Source organism: Sciurus vulgaris (assembly GCF_902686455.1).
Source record: "Sciurus vulgaris genome assembly, chromosome: 11".
NCBI lineage: Eukaryota > Metazoa > Chordata > Mammalia > Rodentia > Sciuridae > Sciurus > Sciurus vulgaris.
This window is the reverse complement of record NC_136472.1, coordinates 104,219,932-104,238,455: the sequence shown is the minus strand read 5'-3', so window position 1 is coordinate 104,238,455 and position 18,524 is coordinate 104,219,932. Positions and strand designations below refer to the sequence as shown.

Sequence of the window (18,524 nt, the reverse complement as noted above, 5' to 3'; positions counted from 1 at the left end):
GGCTATACCCTGTAAGTCAGGGATATACTTCAAGTCTAAGGGCATTCAGAAACAGAAAAGTCTCAAAGTCTAATTGCCAGGCCAGAGCAGATCAAGGTAACCTGCCCTTATGACACCTGCCTTCTGAAAGGGTAGGGTGTAGGTAACATATCACATTCATTATTTTGCTAAAAAAAAAGAAATTCTTACAAGGAAAAAAACTACCTTCAAAGGAAAGAAAAAAAAAAAAAAAACTGATGACTTTAAGAGAAATAATGGATACTAGTACACAATAGAAAGTCATCTCTAAAGAGAAAAAACTGCCAAGATGGCCATCAAAAATAAAGATGAGGGTTGGGGATATAGCTCAGTTGGTAGAGTGCTTGCCCTGCAAGCAGCAAGGCCCTGGGTTCAAACCCCAGCACTGCAATAAAAATAAAAATTAAAAAAAAAAAAAAAAGATGAAATAAAGAGATTTTCAAAAAAAAGGCAAAACAATTTCACTAACAAGCACATACCATAAAGAAATTCGGAAAAAGTATCAACCGAAAGCATGACAATGCAAGAAGATTATTTGGGTAGGTACAAATAAATACTGATGTCTCAAACAGTAGTAATAGTGACTTTGGGGGTTTAAAATATTGTGGAGGCCAGGGTCAGTGGCACACACCTGTAATCCCAGCAACTCACAAATAAATACTGATGTCTCAAACAGTAGTAAAAGTGACTTTGGGGGTTTAAAATATTGTGGAGGCCAGGGTCAGTGGCACACACCTGTAATCCCAGCAACTCAGGATGTCAAGGCAGGAGTATCACAAATTCAGTGACAGCTTCAGCAACTCAGCAAGACCCTCAGCAACTTAACAAGATCCTGTCTCAAAATAAAAATTTTTAAAAAGAAAAGAAAAAGGACTGGGGGATGTAGCTCAGTGGTAAAATGCCCTTATGCACAATCCTCAGTAAAAAAAAAAAAAAAAAAAAAATATATATATATATATACACACACATATATATATGTACGTATGTACACACACATGTACACACACACACACACACATTAGTTTTGAAGAACTTAAAAACAATATACTACTTACAAAGACAAATCTAAACATTTAAGGGCATATACAAAGTGCAAAGTAAAAAGATGATAAAAGACTCACCATTAAAACTCTAACCAATGGAGTGGTTTTCCTAATTCCTCTTTCAGAGGATTTATCACTTATTAATAGAAATGCACTAGATTTATGAGTACTCATTTTATATCCTGCTACTTTGCTGAATTCATTTATTAGTTCTAGTCTTCTAGTGGAGTTTTTTGGATCCTCTAAATATAGAATCATGTCATCAGAAAATAGTGACAGCTTGAATTCTTTTCCTGTTCGTATTCCTTTAATTTCTTTGGTCTGTCTAATTGGTCTGGCTAGTGTTTCAAGGACGATGTTGAATAGAAGTGGTAAAAGAGGGGGCTGGGGATATAACTCAGTGCGCAGAGTGCTTGCCTTGCAAGCACAAGGCCCTGGGTTCAATCCCCAGCACTGCACACACACACAAAAAAAAGAAGTGGTAAAAGAGGGCAACCCTGTCTTGTTCTAGTTTTTGGAGGGAATGCTTTCAGTTTTTCTCCATTAACAAAGATGATGGGCTTGAGCTTAGCAGAGAGAAAAATCTGAACTTTTTAAATTTAATCTTCAGGTCCTTCACAATTTGAGTCAACATTGTATGATGCCTTAAAATATTCTTTATGATAATCTTTCATGATGTATTAACCAAACTGATGTTATTAAAAGGGGAAAATAATGTCATTAGACAAAATTCCCAACAGCATCTACGTATTATAGCACTTCCACAATTTGGAATATTGCTATATTGCAGTCATTATCATATAACCGCCAGTTATATAAATTATGCTGCTACATATCTGCCTTCTAAACTTTTTCTGACAGTCACATTTTTATAAGTGCTGGAACTATGCTTCAAAATATTTTGTAATATACAATGGAAGTCTTTGAGTTCAAGTTTTTCTAAAACTTTCTGATTTACAAATAACTATTACCTACAGAAACTGAGGACAGACAGGGATAAGTAATTCTGACAAATTTACTCAAACTGAGTAATCTCCAATCAGTCTCTACAATATCAAGTTAGTAATAACAAATTTTAATAGTAATTTCAACACAAAAAGAATAAAGACTTCCCAACAGTAAGCCAAGGAAGAAATTACTCAAATATCTGCTATTTCATTTTTAAGTTCTCGGTAGCCAAAGCTACCAATATTCGGATTCTCCAAAGTTTACCCATTAAGATCGCCTGAAGCACGAAGTCTGATCTCAGGTTCTTTTTTAATCAGACGTATTTTCAACACGGTCAACGTGGGCCTGTTTATCTATATTTTCTGTATTTAAGGACTTTCAAACAGGATAACCCAATTCATTTACCAACCCTTTTTTTTTAGACTAATATTACCATAGCAAAAAGAAATTAAAATTTTAAAATACAAATAATGATAAGAGTTGAATCCATATTGATATCTTCAACACAGAATCCAACATTCACTGGAAAACATTTCTTCAGGGAGTCACTTATGTCCATAGTCTACAATGATTCATATAAGACATACATATCATTCTAGTTGTTGTTTCAAAACACAATTTAAAATGCATTTTCCCAAATCATCTGAATACCAAAAATACTTTAGTTTTTAGGAAGACAAGGCAAAGTAACAGTTGCTGGAATAATTTTAAACAGAAAGTATATTTGGTGCATTTGATAAAATGTGTTCCAAAGCACATTAGTCCTGTGTAATACTGCTGAAGAGAATGATTCTATACCCAAATAATTCTGGTAGCTGTAGCATACTTTATCTACTGCCTACTCTTTTGTGAAGTCACAATGTCCATGAAAACATTCAAATGTTCTGAGAAGTCCTGCAGTGAATAAAACTGTTTCCCTTTGAGATAACACTTGTTCTTTATCTAGAAACTCACCTTACTCTCTTCATCTATGGAAGTGGGGAGGAGGAAAGTTGGTGAATGATAAAATAACTGTTAATATCTTATAGAAATGGGAATTGCTGCATTAGAGCATTCTCACATTTAAAATATACATCCAGATTTTGAGTAACTTTAACCAATATACAGACTAGGATTTGCACATATAGTAACAAAGTATTTTAAATCCTAGAAAATATAATTTAAAATACCAAATTTCTGCCAGGCACTATGGCACATGCTTATTATCCCAGTGACTCAGGAGGCTAAGGTAGGAGGATCTCAACTTCAAAGTCAGCCTCCACGACCAAGCAAGACCCTAAGTAACTTGGAGAGACCCTGTTTCAAAATAAAACAGTAACAAAGGTTTCAGGATATAGCTCAGCAGCAAAGTCCTCCTGGGTTAAATCCCCAGTACCAAAAAATAAAAAATAATAAATAAAATATCAAATTCTTAAACTAAAAAAGAATACTGGTTGTTTTGATTGAATCAAGGAGTCCATACCTGTATTTTGCTTTTTCATGAACCCACACATACTCAGGGTCTTTCAAGCTCAAGCGTGCAAGGTCCTTTACAGATTTGGTTTGTGTTGCTGAGAAAAGTAAAGTCTGACGTTTCTTGGGAAGATTTTCAATAATAGCGTTCATGGTATCAGCAAAGCCCATATCCAATATTCTATCTGCTTCATCAAGAACTAAAAAGGAACATGCAAGTTAAACTATAATATTTAAAATAAACATTAAATGCAATGTAGTATCCTAAACACAATGGAGTACTATAGACTAGATCCCAAAAGAGGAAAAGGACATTAGTAGGAAAACTCAAGAAAGCTGAACAAAATCTGGAGTTTAATTTACACAGCATACCAATGTCAACTTATTTTTGACAAAGGTATCATAGTTAACTAAGAGATAAACACCAGGGGGAACTAGGTAAAAGACATAGGAACTCTTACTACCACAGTGACTTTTACCTAGGTCCAAAAGTATTTAAAAGTTAAAGGTTTATTAAAATACATAACAGGTAAAAAAGTACCCATGTAAAAATAAAGTTCGTATTAAAAATGACAATTTGCGGGCTGGTATGAAGTTCAATGGTAGAACACTTGGCTAGCATGAGCAAGGACCTGGATTTGATCCCCAGCACCACAGAACAAAACATGACAATGTGATATTTCAAGCTTAAAAGAAGTGTTACCTAAACTAAAACATTCTTGGTAGTGCCTAATACTAAAGCACCTAATTTCATATATAGAAGTACACATACTGTTTTCTTTAAAAAAAAAAAAAAAAAGGCCTAGTTTGCTCTCTCTGGGTTGAGAGTCTAAATGCTAGAAAATTTGCAAGTTTTTCCTCAGGTTTTAACCACAACATTTATCCAGTATAACATTTCTATCGTTAAAATTTATGACGGCTCTCTCCAAAGTGAGCTTTTTCTCATTAGAAATTCATTTAACTCACCTAACATTTGGAGATTGGTGGCATGGAAACATATCGTTTCATCCATGTGTTGAAGAAGTCGACCTGGTGTGCAAACGAGTATATTTATGTTGTTGATCCTCTCAGCTTCATGTTTCAGATCCTGAAGACAATTATTTCTTTTGATTACACATACATGTCTTGAAGCAGCCTGTGTATCAAAACTATCAAAGCCATTCACATGGCATTTCTTCATAGCAGCTTAAATACTTTTACAAATAAATGTTAACTTCTCCCTCTCATTTCTGTAGCACATCCACATTTATGAGGTAATAACCATTTTTAGTGAAGACATAGGAAGCTCAGAGTTTTAGATTCTTAATCAAACCCAGGATTTTGAGGCCAAGAAAAACTATCAATTGAATGCTCCAAGACTTGATTTTCTATTTAGAACGAGTTCAAAAACTGGAATTACTTCCATTCTTTAAGTGAGGACCCAAAAGCATGAAGAGGTTCTTCCCACCACTGCCTGCACTTTGTTGACTAGAAAAGGGTTGAGTTATACATTTCAGAGTTTCTATCTTTGAGACAAAAGCCAGAGAACATTGTTAATTGCCAGTATTATGTGACAGGTAAAAGAGTAAATGAAAGTTTGTGGCATAATTCTTTCTTCTTCTATATATGTTTACATAGAAATTCAAGAAGTATTTATGCTCATAGTCTAAAGGAAACTCCAGCAGAAAAAAGCATTCCAGATGTACAATGTAGAACAAAAGCAGAAGGTCCAACCATGACCCAAAATTAACCTTCCTCAACACAATCTATCTTCCTTTTTTCTGCTGTTGACATAACAGCAATGTTCTAAATTATTTCAACCTCTTATTAAAGGTATTAGGGCCAAACACTGAAATGTTATCTTTCCAATGTAGAGCAATAAATTTACTTTAATTAGTCTATAAATCTGTCTCAGAACCTTATCAATTCAGATATCCTGATAAAAACAGACTTGCAAAATTGACAATTACACTCTAGGTGACAGCAACCATACCAACCATACCAACCATACCAAGCAACCATAGGACCCCATGAGGTCCTATACAGAAAGCCAGTTCCTCCCTATCAGTTGCCACAGTGCTCCCACATAAGTTACTGAAGGAAAGGAAGGATAAGGACAAAAGGACAAACCTTTCCACCAATGATGAGACCAGCTGAGAAGTCATGATTCTTTCCTACTTTTCGGAGAACCTCAAAGGTCTGATAGGCCAGTTCTCGTGTAGGTGATATTATCAGAACACCCAGCCCATCAGTTGAGGTCCACTGCAGACGGTATAAGGCTTCCAATACCTTGAAGACAACAGTAAATTTGTGTTCAGTAAGTCTTTTAAAAAGTCATCTTTTGACCTGACCCTCAACCTTGTCCCTCCAAATTGAAGGTAACCTCCATCCCCAATTCAGACAGTTAAGTAAAGAAGACTCATGGCAGCTCATCTGATGCCAGAGTCACGCTATCAGGTGACTGGTTATCAAAAAGAATATGTGCAGACCATAGTCCATTGAAACAGATTTAAGAAAATTATTTTCTGAACAAAAACCACATTATAATGAATTTTTTTCTCTATAGCTGCTATAGCTGTTATAAAGTGACTGAATTCTGATTGTAGAAAAATAGCACTGCAAAAAAAAAAAAAAAACCAGAATTTAAGAGAAAAAATGGTTCTTTAGAACTTGGAACAAAAACTGTGATTTCTCAAGGCCAATTCTCTCATAGGAATCATCAGAAGACCAACTACATAACAGATATAAACAGCTCTACTGTTCTGCTATAAAGGATAGCTATCAACATTCCAGAAAATTCTCAACAAATGCCCAAATTTCCTTGAAGTGAGCATATTTCAGCCTTATCCTAAACAGATGGTGAGTACAAATGTTAGGCAGGTTTATTGAGGTGAAAGCAGAAATAGCTTTGCCCACCAGTCCTACTATACATGAAACTCCCTGCCCCTTCAAGAATATACTAGCTTGTCAAGACACAGTAATTTCATTCAATAAGTTACTGAGTGCCTGCCATCTATAAAGCACTGTGCTAGGAGTTGGGGAATATGGTGAAAAAGACAGATGTGGCTCCTATGTGATAAAGCTTGCATTCTAGCCAAGGAAATCCAACATGAAACACATCTTTATACAATTATTTCCATATAACACAGAATATTATGACATTATATAATCAAGGATCTGACTCACTATAAATGTACTTACTGGGACAAGAAAAGCCAAAGTCTTGCCAGATCCAGTTTTGGCAGCTCCAAGCACATCTTTACCTTGCAAAGCCAATCCAATGGTCTGCTTCTGTATCTCAGTTACCAAGCGGTACTGAGCTTCTTGCAACCCTGGAAGTGTAGAGAGGAAAACAGTACTTCAGAAAATTCCTGTACAATGGTGTTATAGTCTGAACTTACAGTCTGAACCTCAGAAGTTCCTATGCTGAATCCCCAATCCCCAATACCTCAGAATGTGTATTTGGTGAGAAGGCTTTGAAAGTGGTGATTAAATTAATGAATAACTAAGGGCAGATTCCAGTCCAACAAGACTAATGTCCTTATAAGAAGAAATCTGAACAAATATGCCAAGGGTGCATATGCACACAGGGACAACCAGGTGAAGAGGCAGCAATTTGCCATATATTCCAGTGATCCCACCACTGGGGTTACATGCCAAGGATATGAAATCATTAAGCTGAGGTATCTACACTCTCATGTTCACTGGAGCACTGTCCACAAGAGCCAAGATATAGAATCAACCTGTGTTCATCAGTTCATGAATGGATGAAGAAATTGTGGTATACATACAAAACAGAATTTTACCCAGCCTTAAAATGAAATCCTATCATCAGTGATAACACTGATGAACCTTGACAGAATTAAATAAAATAAGCCAGACACAGAAAGACAAATACTACATGATCTCATTTACACACATTACCAAAAGCTGGGGATTGGGGAAGATTTTGCTCAAAGAGCACAAAATTTCCAGTTAGATGGAATAAGTTCAAGAGATCTGTACAGCCAGGCACTGTGGTGCACGCCTATAATCCCAGGGGCACAGAATCCTGAGGTAGGAGTTCAAAGCCAGCCTCAGCAACTGTGAGGCACTAAGTAACTCACTGAGACCCTGTCTCTAAATAAAATACAAAATAGCTGGGGATGTGGCTCAGCAGTTGAGTGCTCCTGAGTTCAATCCCCAGTACCCAAAAAGAGAGAGGGAGAGAGAGAGAGCTACTGGACATCACAATGACCACAGTTAATTACAATATGTACTTGAAAATTACTGACAGATTTTTAAGTATCTTATTACAAAGAAAAGTAATAGCATATGAGGTAATGCGTGTTCATTAATTTGATCTGTGGCTATTCAACAATGTATGTGTGTTTCAAAATACCACGTTGTAAAATATATATATATATATATATAAATACACATACTACTTTTGTCAAAAAAAGAGGCAGCAAGAGAAAGGACACCTGCAAGGTAAAGAGGAAAGCCTGGAAAAGATTCCTCCCTCAAGGCCCTGAGAGAAAACCAAACCTGGTAGCACCTTGATTTTATACATCTTGTCTCTAAAATGCAAGAAAATTAATTTCTGTTACTTAAGGCCCCCTAACTGGTATTTTGTTATAGCATCCCTAGAAAACTAATTCAAAGTATCACATCTTTGTTCTCCTGCTTATATCAACAAACTCAATTGGTTTTCATTATTCAGAGGCTCCTGCATCTTTTTAACCAATTTTTTTAGCCAGTCCAAAAAGAACAAAATAGACAAATTATTCAAACTCAGCATTTATCTAAGTTTTCATGGTATCAAAATTGTCTGTAGAGTAAGATTTTTCAGGTTAACCTCTCTTTAAATCATCCTCCCTTTAAAAAAAAAAAATACATCAAATAACATGTTCCAAGATTATGACATACCTACCTTTCAATGTTTTTTTAGACAAGGGGAAATCTGAAAATCTTGTAATTTCATTTACATTTATCTGGAAAAAAAGATAAATAAAACAATGTCAGATAAGACATAAATCTACTGGACAATTTATGTTTCATAATTAAATCATTTTTTTCTCTACATTGTGCTGCCTAGTTTATCCTTAATACCAAAGGACTGAATTCAATCATTATTTCTAAATAAAAGCAAGCATTACTACTGAAATATTTTGAGGAAGATGTCACAAACTGAAAATATAGAATTTGGAACTATTCCAAGTGACCCCAAAAAAATTCTCATAAAACACATGACAGCTGGGCATAAAGGCCCATGCCTAAAATTCCAGCCACCTGGGAGTCTAAGGAAGGAAGATCACAAGTTCAACATGTCAAGACCCCGTCTCAAAATTAAAAAAAAAAAAAAAAAAAGAAAGAAAGAAAAAAGAACTGGGGATGTAGAGCCGTCCAGGTTCAATACTGAGTAACACACACATACAAACTATCACATTATTTATACCCTGAACATCTTTCACTTCTAAAATGTTAAAACAATCATCACAGCATCAATTGTGGGAGGAACATTTACTTTGGGTCATCTTTCAATGGCTATCAGTTTAAGAAATAAGAGGTAAAATGACTACAAACTATGGACTCTGATGACACTACTTTTATTTGCACACATTAAAGATTGACATAACCTGGAGAAACACCTCAACAGCACAAACCTCTCAATGTTTTAACCATAAATCAGTGGCGTATGAAATCCAACCTGCTTACTTCTCATTTGGGGTATATGATGGAGGGCTATTATTTCAAAATAATCAAAAATGTCTTGGCTCATACTCTGAAGACACAATAACATTTTGCCCTTTATGTTATTTGAATGTTCATTACTACTGTTCTTCATTAGCATAAACCCAATTTCCTTTATTTCATTTTATATACTCAGGAGAATTATTTATTACAGATACTGAATGCAGGAACTACTGCTTAGATCTGGGAATATGCTGCCAAATTATTCATGATTCACAAAAGGGGAAAGCTGCACTTGTAAGGTTCATTTATTTAAATTACACTTTAGGCACTAAAGGGATGCCAGTTGTATTTCACTTTACAATCTATATAACATCTTTCCCACAATTCTTAAATGTGGCCCAGGTAGGATTACTCTGTGCCCTCCTATACTAAAAACAAAATATTAAAACATTGTCTTAATCCCTACAAATCATTCCAGATTGTCAATGGAGAAGAGGTAAAATCAGCACTCAAGAATGATTTATTCCAATAACATGCAGTCCTAGCAAGGAATTTCATTTGTAAGACAATCTTCCAAATAAGACATTAAAATGATGTGTGTACCTCTCTTGACTTGTGGTATCATATGCTAACAAGCTGTTTTCACAGGGAACAGAATGCCTGAAGATGGAAAGAGACAGGCAATGCACTCTACGATCTGGGTCCAAAATTTAGCAAGGAAAGGTGGGCTACTCAGAGTAGGGCTTATCTTCCTAAGACCTGTTCACCTTCTAGAGGGGAGTTTGGGAAGAACGTAATGCTCTAGTGCTCCAGGGTCAACCACTGCAATAGACATGGCACCATGTTCTTTACTTTTTTTTTAAAGAAGCACTGAGGACTGAACCTAGGAATTTGCACAGGCAAGTGCTCTACCACTGTGCTACATCCCCAACCCTACACCATGTTCTTTAAAGAGTTTACCAGAGAAAAGGAAATTTTGATTCTGCTAATGCACTTGAACAGGAGTCAGCAAGCTATGTCCTACAGATCAAATCCAATTTGCTCCTTGGTTTTGTAAATAAAATTTTACAGTAACACTGATACAGGTAGTCAGTTACACGCCATCTATGCAGTTGATAGACTGTTGACCCACAAAGCCTAATATTGACTATGTGACCCTGCACAGAAAAGTTTGCCAACCCCTCTCTGGAAGATTCTCAGTTATATTCCAAAGATACTTGAAACCACAACAGAAAACAGCCATGGTGCTGGGTGACTCAGAAGGCTGAAGTAAGAGGATAACAAGTTTGAGGACAGCCTCAGCAACTTAATGAGATCCTGTCTCAATAAATGAATAAAAAGAGCTGGGGATGTACCTCAGTGGCAAAGCATCTCTGGACTCTTTTCACAGTACCCAAAAAAGAAAAAAAAGTCATCATTTCTACAACAAAATGCTCTTCCCCCATCCCTTCATCCCTTAGAAACAAACAACAAAAGTCAATTCCATCTGCACAATCCTCACACTCCCTCTGAAATATGTATCATTCTTCCAAATTCAGAGAACATAAAGTTTAAAGATGGTCCTTATTAAAGACTTCACACTGGTAGAAAAGCTGGAGGGAGCAGAGGGGAGTCAGGGTGGGTACCACTTAACCACCTTCTTATACTTCCAACTCTCTAACACTTACTTCTCACAAGTGAATAATGCCTGCAGTAAAAAGGATAAATATTTACTTATAACAATCAAGAGAAGATAAGCAGGCTGGGGACATAGCTCAGTTGGTAGAACACTTGCCTAGCATGTACAAGGCCCTGGGTTCAATCCCCAGCATCACAAAAAAAAAAAAAAAAGAGAGAGAGAGAGAGAGAAAGGATAAACAACCTGCCTCCAATTACATCAGACTAAATTTTGATTTAAAAACAGGATTGAAACTGTTTCTAGGTGGTACAGCTGATCATGAAAACCTAAATGAACCATAGGTTGAGTTTGTGTAGTCAGAAACAAAGAAAACAACTGCTGAATTAAAACAAATAGCTCCATATTTGTCAGTAAACTCCAGTCCCCAGTTCTGCATCAGCCCAATACACACCCTCTCCCACACGCCCCTGGGTAACAGCCTTAGGACTACACCCTCAAATCCCTTGCTTCAGGGAGCACAGCTGGCTGCCAGCACTGTTATTCCTCTAATCCAACATTGAGACAAAGTTCTTCTTCCTGTGGGCTGCTCCCATGTAGTCCCTTAGCTCAGCAACAGTAGAACCATGGTTTTCTTTAACCACAATCCAAAAAAATATTACACTGAAACCCCAGGAATAAATAATTCCTAAGTTTTATATTACTTTTACTATAGTATACAGTGATAATTATTCTACATATTGTTGATCATCTCTAACTACGCCTAATCTATAAATTAAACTGTATTATAGTTTATGTATAGGAAAAATCGTAGTATATTTAGGGTTTGGAACTATCTAATTTCAGAAGAGCAGCCACTGGCAGTCTTGAAATGAATCCTATGCAGATACGGGGTACTACTATACAACTACAAGCCCTTCCTGTAGACCCTAGGATTTCTATACAGGGTGTTAAAAGGAAAATTTGTTAAACTAAATTCAGAACAGTTTCTTTGAGCAAAACAAAAAGAATCTGTGATTTGGGCAGCTCTGAGCCAGAACAGTTCTCAGAACTCCAACCTACAATGTGATCAGTCAGCTTTCAAAGGAAAACAGCTCAAGACATACAAAATAACTTAACTGGCTATAGTCTAGTCAATCAGTTACAGCTTAACTTGTTCACTGTTGACAGCTTATTCAGGTAAATGACTACAGGGTCTTTTGAAACCAGCTAAATGATTAAACTCTATATTGGTCTGTTGGGCCCACTGCAGAAGCTCAATCCCAAACCATGGCTTCCTACAGATTTTTACACAGTCAACTTTGGAATGAAGACTCTCCAACAACCAGGCCAAAACTGTCTTAGAATTGTGCTTCACTCTGATTCTTCCTACCCACTCCCTCTTCCTGTTCCCTCTCCTTCATATTTCACAGATATTTTCTCCCAATAAATCTCCAATTCACCGTGACATCTGCTTCTCAGGGGACATAACAATGGACTACACTGATGGGCTCCTACCTGGTCTCTTAGGCTCCAAACCCTTTACAGCTTGGATGTATCCTGGCTTGCTTCCTGAAGACTCCCAACTGCTTCCAGATAAAAAGCCTCTGTACACAATGTCTGAAAGCAACAAAAATTTGCTACTTTATAGTTCTGGAGGTCAGAAGTCCAAAATGCATTTCACTTAGCTAAATTCAAGGTGTTGGTAAAGCTACATTGTAAGCAAGCATTCATTTCCTTGACTTTTCCAGCTTCTGGAGGCTGTCCATTTTCCTTGACTAGGGCCCCTTTGTTTTTCATTTAATTTGAGACAGGATCTCCCTACATTACCTGGGCAGACCTCAAACTCCTGGCCTCAAGCAATCCTCCTGCCTCAGCCTTCATAGTGGCTGGGACATAGGAACATACTACCAGGCCCAGTAGCCCCTGCCTCCCACCTTGAAAGACAGCAACAGACTGGAGTCAAGGATTCCTGACATCACGTGACTCTGACTTTTCTGTCTCCCTTTTCCTCTTCCACATGTAAGGATACATTAGGCTCACCTGGATATGCACCCTAATGTAAAGTTTGCTATTAGCAATCCTCTTCTATGACCCCATTTGAAGCCAGTACAGAAACACATACAACAACATCCCAAGGAGTATTTCCTCCCTCAAAAACACCATGTGTTTTCCTATCACCTTATGTTTCCTCTTGCTGGTCCCTCAACCTAGAAGATCCTTGCTAATCTTTTCCATCCAGTAACTCATTAAAGAAGAAGCTCTAATCTAGTCCACCACAAACCACTGAAAAGTCACTGTACAGCAGAGGCATTTGGAAAGGCTTAGGTGCAGGGAATGAAATCCAGCCCACATTCAGCTCTTTAAGCCAGGTCTCCAGATACAACCATCAGAAAGAAGTTAGCATGCCCAGAGGAAATGCACTTTCCTAACTTATCTGGCCAGAGGAGTGATGTATAGAATAACTCTTAAATAAATCTTTCTCCCCCTACTTACACCATTCTCTAACTGCATATCCCTGAGTTACATATTTCCTATTTGGTATTATAATATTTTATACATATTTACTATTATTATTAACATTTGTCAAAATTTATCAGCCCCCCCCCCCAACCCTGTACAGTTCCCCAAGGACCAAGACATGCATTTTTTTCCATGTAGGTTTATATAAGCTTCAACATATTGTCAAATTATTTCAAAATGTTTCTGAAACAAACTGTTAAGTATTTCTTCAGCAAGAGGACTGAGTACTAGCTGTATACCGTGGCTCTACAAGAAGTTTTACACACAAATGCTACCACCTGAAGAGCAAAATAGTAAGGGTCTGTACCTGGGTTATCTGGAGAATAACAAATCTGCTGTTCAAATGACTGTGTTATACTATTGCAAGTCCTGGCAATTGATTGTTATACTATTGCAAGTCCTGGCAATTGATTTTACAATGCATTTATTTCTTGACCAAATCTTAGGAAAATGCTTCTAAAATTAAAAAAAAAAAAAAAAAAAGAACAATGCTACAATAATTAGGGAGATTAATAAGCTGCTCCTTCAATTTAGTGATAAGATTGGGATTTAAACATCAGTTTAAAAAAATGCAACAGTTAAGTATAGTGGTTTGGAACTCCAGTGTCAAACTGGACTACCTAGGTTAGTAGTCATCCACTACCTATTAATCTTGCCATGACTGAAGGTTTCCTCACCTGTAAAATGCAAAGAATTTCTGAGGGTGGTTACATCAAATCAACATGCATAAGTTTGATAAAGGTTAGTAATTATTATTAAAACAAGAGATCAAAAAGAATGAACCAATGCTGCCAACTAACCCAAAGCCAGGGGGAAAAGATTTGGTATTACACACCAAACAATATCTAAACACTGACTGAGCTTCTACTCAAGGACAAGCATTGTGCTACCAGTCTCTGGAGACAGCAAAGATGAGTAGGAACAGTTGTTAACTTTCAATGGTTTTGATTTCTATAATGGCACTAAAATGATACACACTCAGTAGGAAATGCACTTCAAATTTTGAATTTTGATCTTTCCCAATACAAGACTCTCTGGATGCTGGGCAGCAGTAGCAATCCACAGTTGACAGCCCCAAAATAAAGAAGGTAAGCAATCTATAGTGTACTCTCTTGCTAAGCCATGACATGCAATAGGTTAAGCTTATTAAATATACTTTGGACATATTTTCAACCTACAATTGGTTTATCCAGACATTACCCCATGGTAGTAAGCCAAGGAGCATTCTCCTTATCAATGGTCTCGGACCTTGGGAGGTTTGTGACCTAGTAGCAGAGTTTACAAAGAAGTTAAAGAAGCCAATCATCACAACCCAGTGATACATCCTATAATAATGTAACAAAATGCTACATATACAGATGCACACCTGGGGAGGTCATGAAACAAGGTTTGAGCTAAATCTAGAATGCCAAGAGCTAAGGTGGAAGAATGGTTATGCTCAAGGCAAGCAGTAGAAACATCAAGTACCAGGACAAGAAGTATCAAGGAACATGGACAATTCATAAAACTGCAAGTTGTTCCCTCATGTATACCCACTATGTACCACTTGGTTTACATATGTCATCTCATTTGAGCCTTACGACCCTCTCAGTAGTTAATAATCTATTCACCAAATGAGGAAATTGAAACTTGAGATGTTGAGAACTTGAACTGAGTGAGATTTAAACCAGCTCTACCTAACCACAAATAACATATTCTCACTACACTAGAATATGTCAACATATTAAGGTATTGGACAATTTTCCTGAAAGCAACTGTGCTGTGAGCCAAAGAAGGATTATATTTGAATGCATGGTTATTTTCCTCTGATACACACTGTGGAATAAGCAGGTACATGTACCTTATAACAACTCTGGAATGTATGCATTTATGTCTTACAGATAAGAAACTGAAGCTTTTAGAAACCTTGAAAAGATGGTGGTTTACCAGAATTTCAGTGATTTATTTTCTTCCTATTATTTTTTTTCTAGACAAAGTATTGCTGAGTTCACCAGGCTGGACTCAAATTTGTGATCCTCCTGCCTCAGTCTCCCAAGTCACTGGGATTACAGATGAAAGCCACTATGCCGGGATTTATTGCATTCTAAAAGAAAAAAGAAAGACTCCTATTTTGTGATGCTCTGTTTCTGATAAAGAACTATGATTTTTTTTAAAAAAAAGAGTAAAATGACTGAATTTTCCCCTTGGAAAGAAACTTTTTAGCAGTATTATAGAAGATACATTCAAGGACTGTGAGACAGAAGAATCAAATCCCATCAGTCATCTTTTTCAATAATCAAAGTTTTACAAAACACAATACCTATTTGCTTAAGTATTTATATGGCAGCTTCTGACCTGCATAGCTGGAAATATTTACTATCATTTACACAAAAAGACTGCCAACTCGTGTTGTAAGCAATAGCCACTATAGTTATCCAGACAAGAGATGATGCAGCTTCAACTAGGGTTTTCCAATAGGAATAGAAAAGCATTTGAGAAACTAGCAGCAAGACCAGTATAATGGACAGAAGGTAAGAGAAAAGTACCATGGATTGCTCCTCCATTTCTAGCTCAGTGGTCCACATACATGGTAGAACTAGGATGCACTAGGCTAGAAAAAGGTCCCCAAACATGGTCCATGCCCTACCTAAAACCTGTAAATGTTACATATTATGGCAAAAAGTATTTTGCAGATGTGATTAAAGATCTTAAAATGAGATTACCCTGGATTTTATGAGTGGGCCATAAGTGTAATAGAAAGTGTCCTTATTTAAAAATACATATATATATCAGAGGTAGATCTGACACAGAACCAAAGAGGGCAACATATCCATGAAGGCAGAGATTAAAGTTATGCAGCCACAAGCCAAGGAACTATAGCAGCAGCTACAGAAGCTAGAAGAGACAAGAAATATATTCTCCCCTTAGAGCCTCTAGAGAAAGCATGGCCCTGCTGATATCCAGATTTCGGCCTAGTGAAACTGATTTCTGGCCTCCAGAACCATGAAAGAATAAATTTCTATTGGTTTAAGTCACCAAGTTTGTAGTAAATTGTTACAATGGCAATAGAAAACTAATGCACAGGTTATGAATTTAGGAGTGAATGCTGAGGTATGACAGAAAAGATAAGGTATCCTATGATACAATTAAGCAAAACATCCAACACCATCAGAAATAAGAATATGAACTCAAAAGTGTTCTGGATAGAATACAACAAGGAATTGCTGGTCCACAGAAATGAATGGACCAAGAAATGAAAGGACCAAGACGACAGTCACAGTCCAAAACAAATTCCAAAAGTACCTTACTTTAGAATGGCTTACTGAAGTGCTGTGTTTACAACAGTAGCAATAATAACTGCTAATACGTGACTATTTCTATGCAGCAGACATTGTGCAGAATGTTTTCCATTCATTTGTTTACTAACACTCCACAACTTAAAAAGGAGATAATATTATGAGACAAGAAAAGGGAAGCTCAAAGTCACACATCTGGTGAGCAAGAGCCTGGGTCAAGTCATCATGTTAACTCTAAAACCCAAACAAACTCTACTTACTATTACCTATTACCAAACTCTACCTTACTATTGATCTCAGGATCATCATTTAAAGGAAGACTATATCAGCATGACAAGTAATGACTTTAAATTCAGGAATATTCCATCTGTTAAGTCCCTGGTTACACTACACTAGAATACAGGCAGTCACTGACAGGCTGAGTGGTGTAGGAGAAAGCTAACAGATTTATGAGGACTCAAAGGTAAGGAGGAGAGCATCTGTCATTCCTAAGGAGCCTGAGGCAGGAAGAGAGGTCAGCAGGTCAAAATGCTGAGTACCCCAAGGATATTCATCTGGGAACATCAGGGACAATGTGGGGATGACAAGTAAACAGAAAAAGACCAACGGTCCAGCTTTTCTATACCAATTCTGGGATGGGAGTACGAAGCAGATGAAAATGAGATGGGCACAGGAGAGAGGATGGATGATGTTGAGGGGTGTGGTCTGGTTGAATGGTTAAAAGCAAAGGCTTTGGAATAGAAAGAGATCTAGGTTCTAATTCCACACCATCTGTAGGTATAAGAGCTTGGGACAAGTTTCTAAATCTGAGTCTCGATTTTCTTCACCTGTACAATGAGAATATTAAGAACCATACTTCAAAGTCAAAGAATTCATGTATAACACATGATGGAGAGCATTTAAAAAGATGTTTTGTTTCCGTTGTTGTCATTAGTTTCATTACTATGAACACTACTGTAACTATTACAGCATTCGTCTCCCTACCTTAAGTACCACAGCATTTCTAACATTTTTTCAAGAACAGCGTGATAAGCAGAAGAGTGAGAGCCAGGTTGTTGGCACCCAGCAGACCACCGGCGAGACCTCAAGAGGACCCCGAGTGACACTTCCTACTCCAAGTACTTCTCCAGACCAGTGGGCTAACGATACAATCCCCAGGAAGGGTCCAGAATGACAGACCCGCCGCCTCCCCCTGCAGCTCGCCGCAGTAACGCGCGGGGCTGCCCCGCTGGCCCCATGCGGGTCAGGGACTGGCTCACGCCGCTCCCCAACACCGACCTCACCTTCTCATAGTTCTGTACTAGGCGGCTGATGCCTTCACGTTCGACCTGCCACTCGGGCTTCTTCAGCTGCTTCCTCAACTGCTTCTTTTGGTTCTGCCTATGACTGTGTTTCTTCTTCCAGCGATTGAAGCTCCGCACGGGGTCGGGTCGGGCTCTCTGACTCAGAGAGTCAGCAGTTTTGCCCATCCTGGCTACGGCGACAGCCCGGACAGTGCTCAAAAAGGAGACCCCTAAGGCCAGGCGGAGGCGCGGCAGGGTTCACAGAACCAGCGTGGGGAAATGCGCACTAAGGCGCATGCGCGAATCCTAAAGCCCGCCCCCGGACGTTTGGAGCCCGGGCACGCGCCAATGACCGCCTGGGAGAAGCAAGCGATGATTGGTGGTTTGGTTTCCGCAGGGAGGAGCTGCCCTGAGGAAACCCGATTGGAGGAGTCTGAGGAAAAAGGCGGGTTTAGAGGGGGAACCCCACGCCGCACGCCGGCTCTTTAAAAGAACGCATGGGCGCTGGTTTCTGTCCCTCACGTGACTTCGTACTATTTTTTTTTTTTTTTTTTTTTTTTTTTTTTTTTTTTTTTTTGCTCTATTTAACTTTTAACATTTAAGGGCTGGCCCACGTTTGCTATATGTTCAGCTTTGCCAAGGGCGTGTACACATATAATGTGTGGATTATAATCGTATTCCTCGTTTGCATATTTCGACCCAAGGATCCGAAATTTTTTCAACAGCCAATCAA

The 18,524-nt window shown here is 37.8% G+C and overlaps 1 protein-coding gene across 1 annotated transcript in view; it reads right to left on the bottom strand.

Moving 5' to 3' along the window:
• DDX10 (DEAD-box helicase 10) overlaps positions 1-18,064 on the bottom strand; it is a 394,465-nt gene extending 376,401 nt beyond the window's left edge. Inside the window, 6 exon segments of the mRNA XM_079101583.1 lie at positions 3,472-3,661; positions 4,428-4,548; positions 5,571-5,729; positions 6,642-6,772; positions 8,353-8,413; positions 17,792-18,064. Coding sequence (XP_078957709.1) covers positions 3,472-3,661; positions 4,428-4,548; positions 5,571-5,729; positions 6,642-6,772; positions 8,353-8,413; positions 17,792-17,977 — 848 coding nt within the window. The 5' untranslated portion in view covers positions 17,978-18,064.
• Positions 18,065-18,524: the final 460 nt, after the last annotated feature.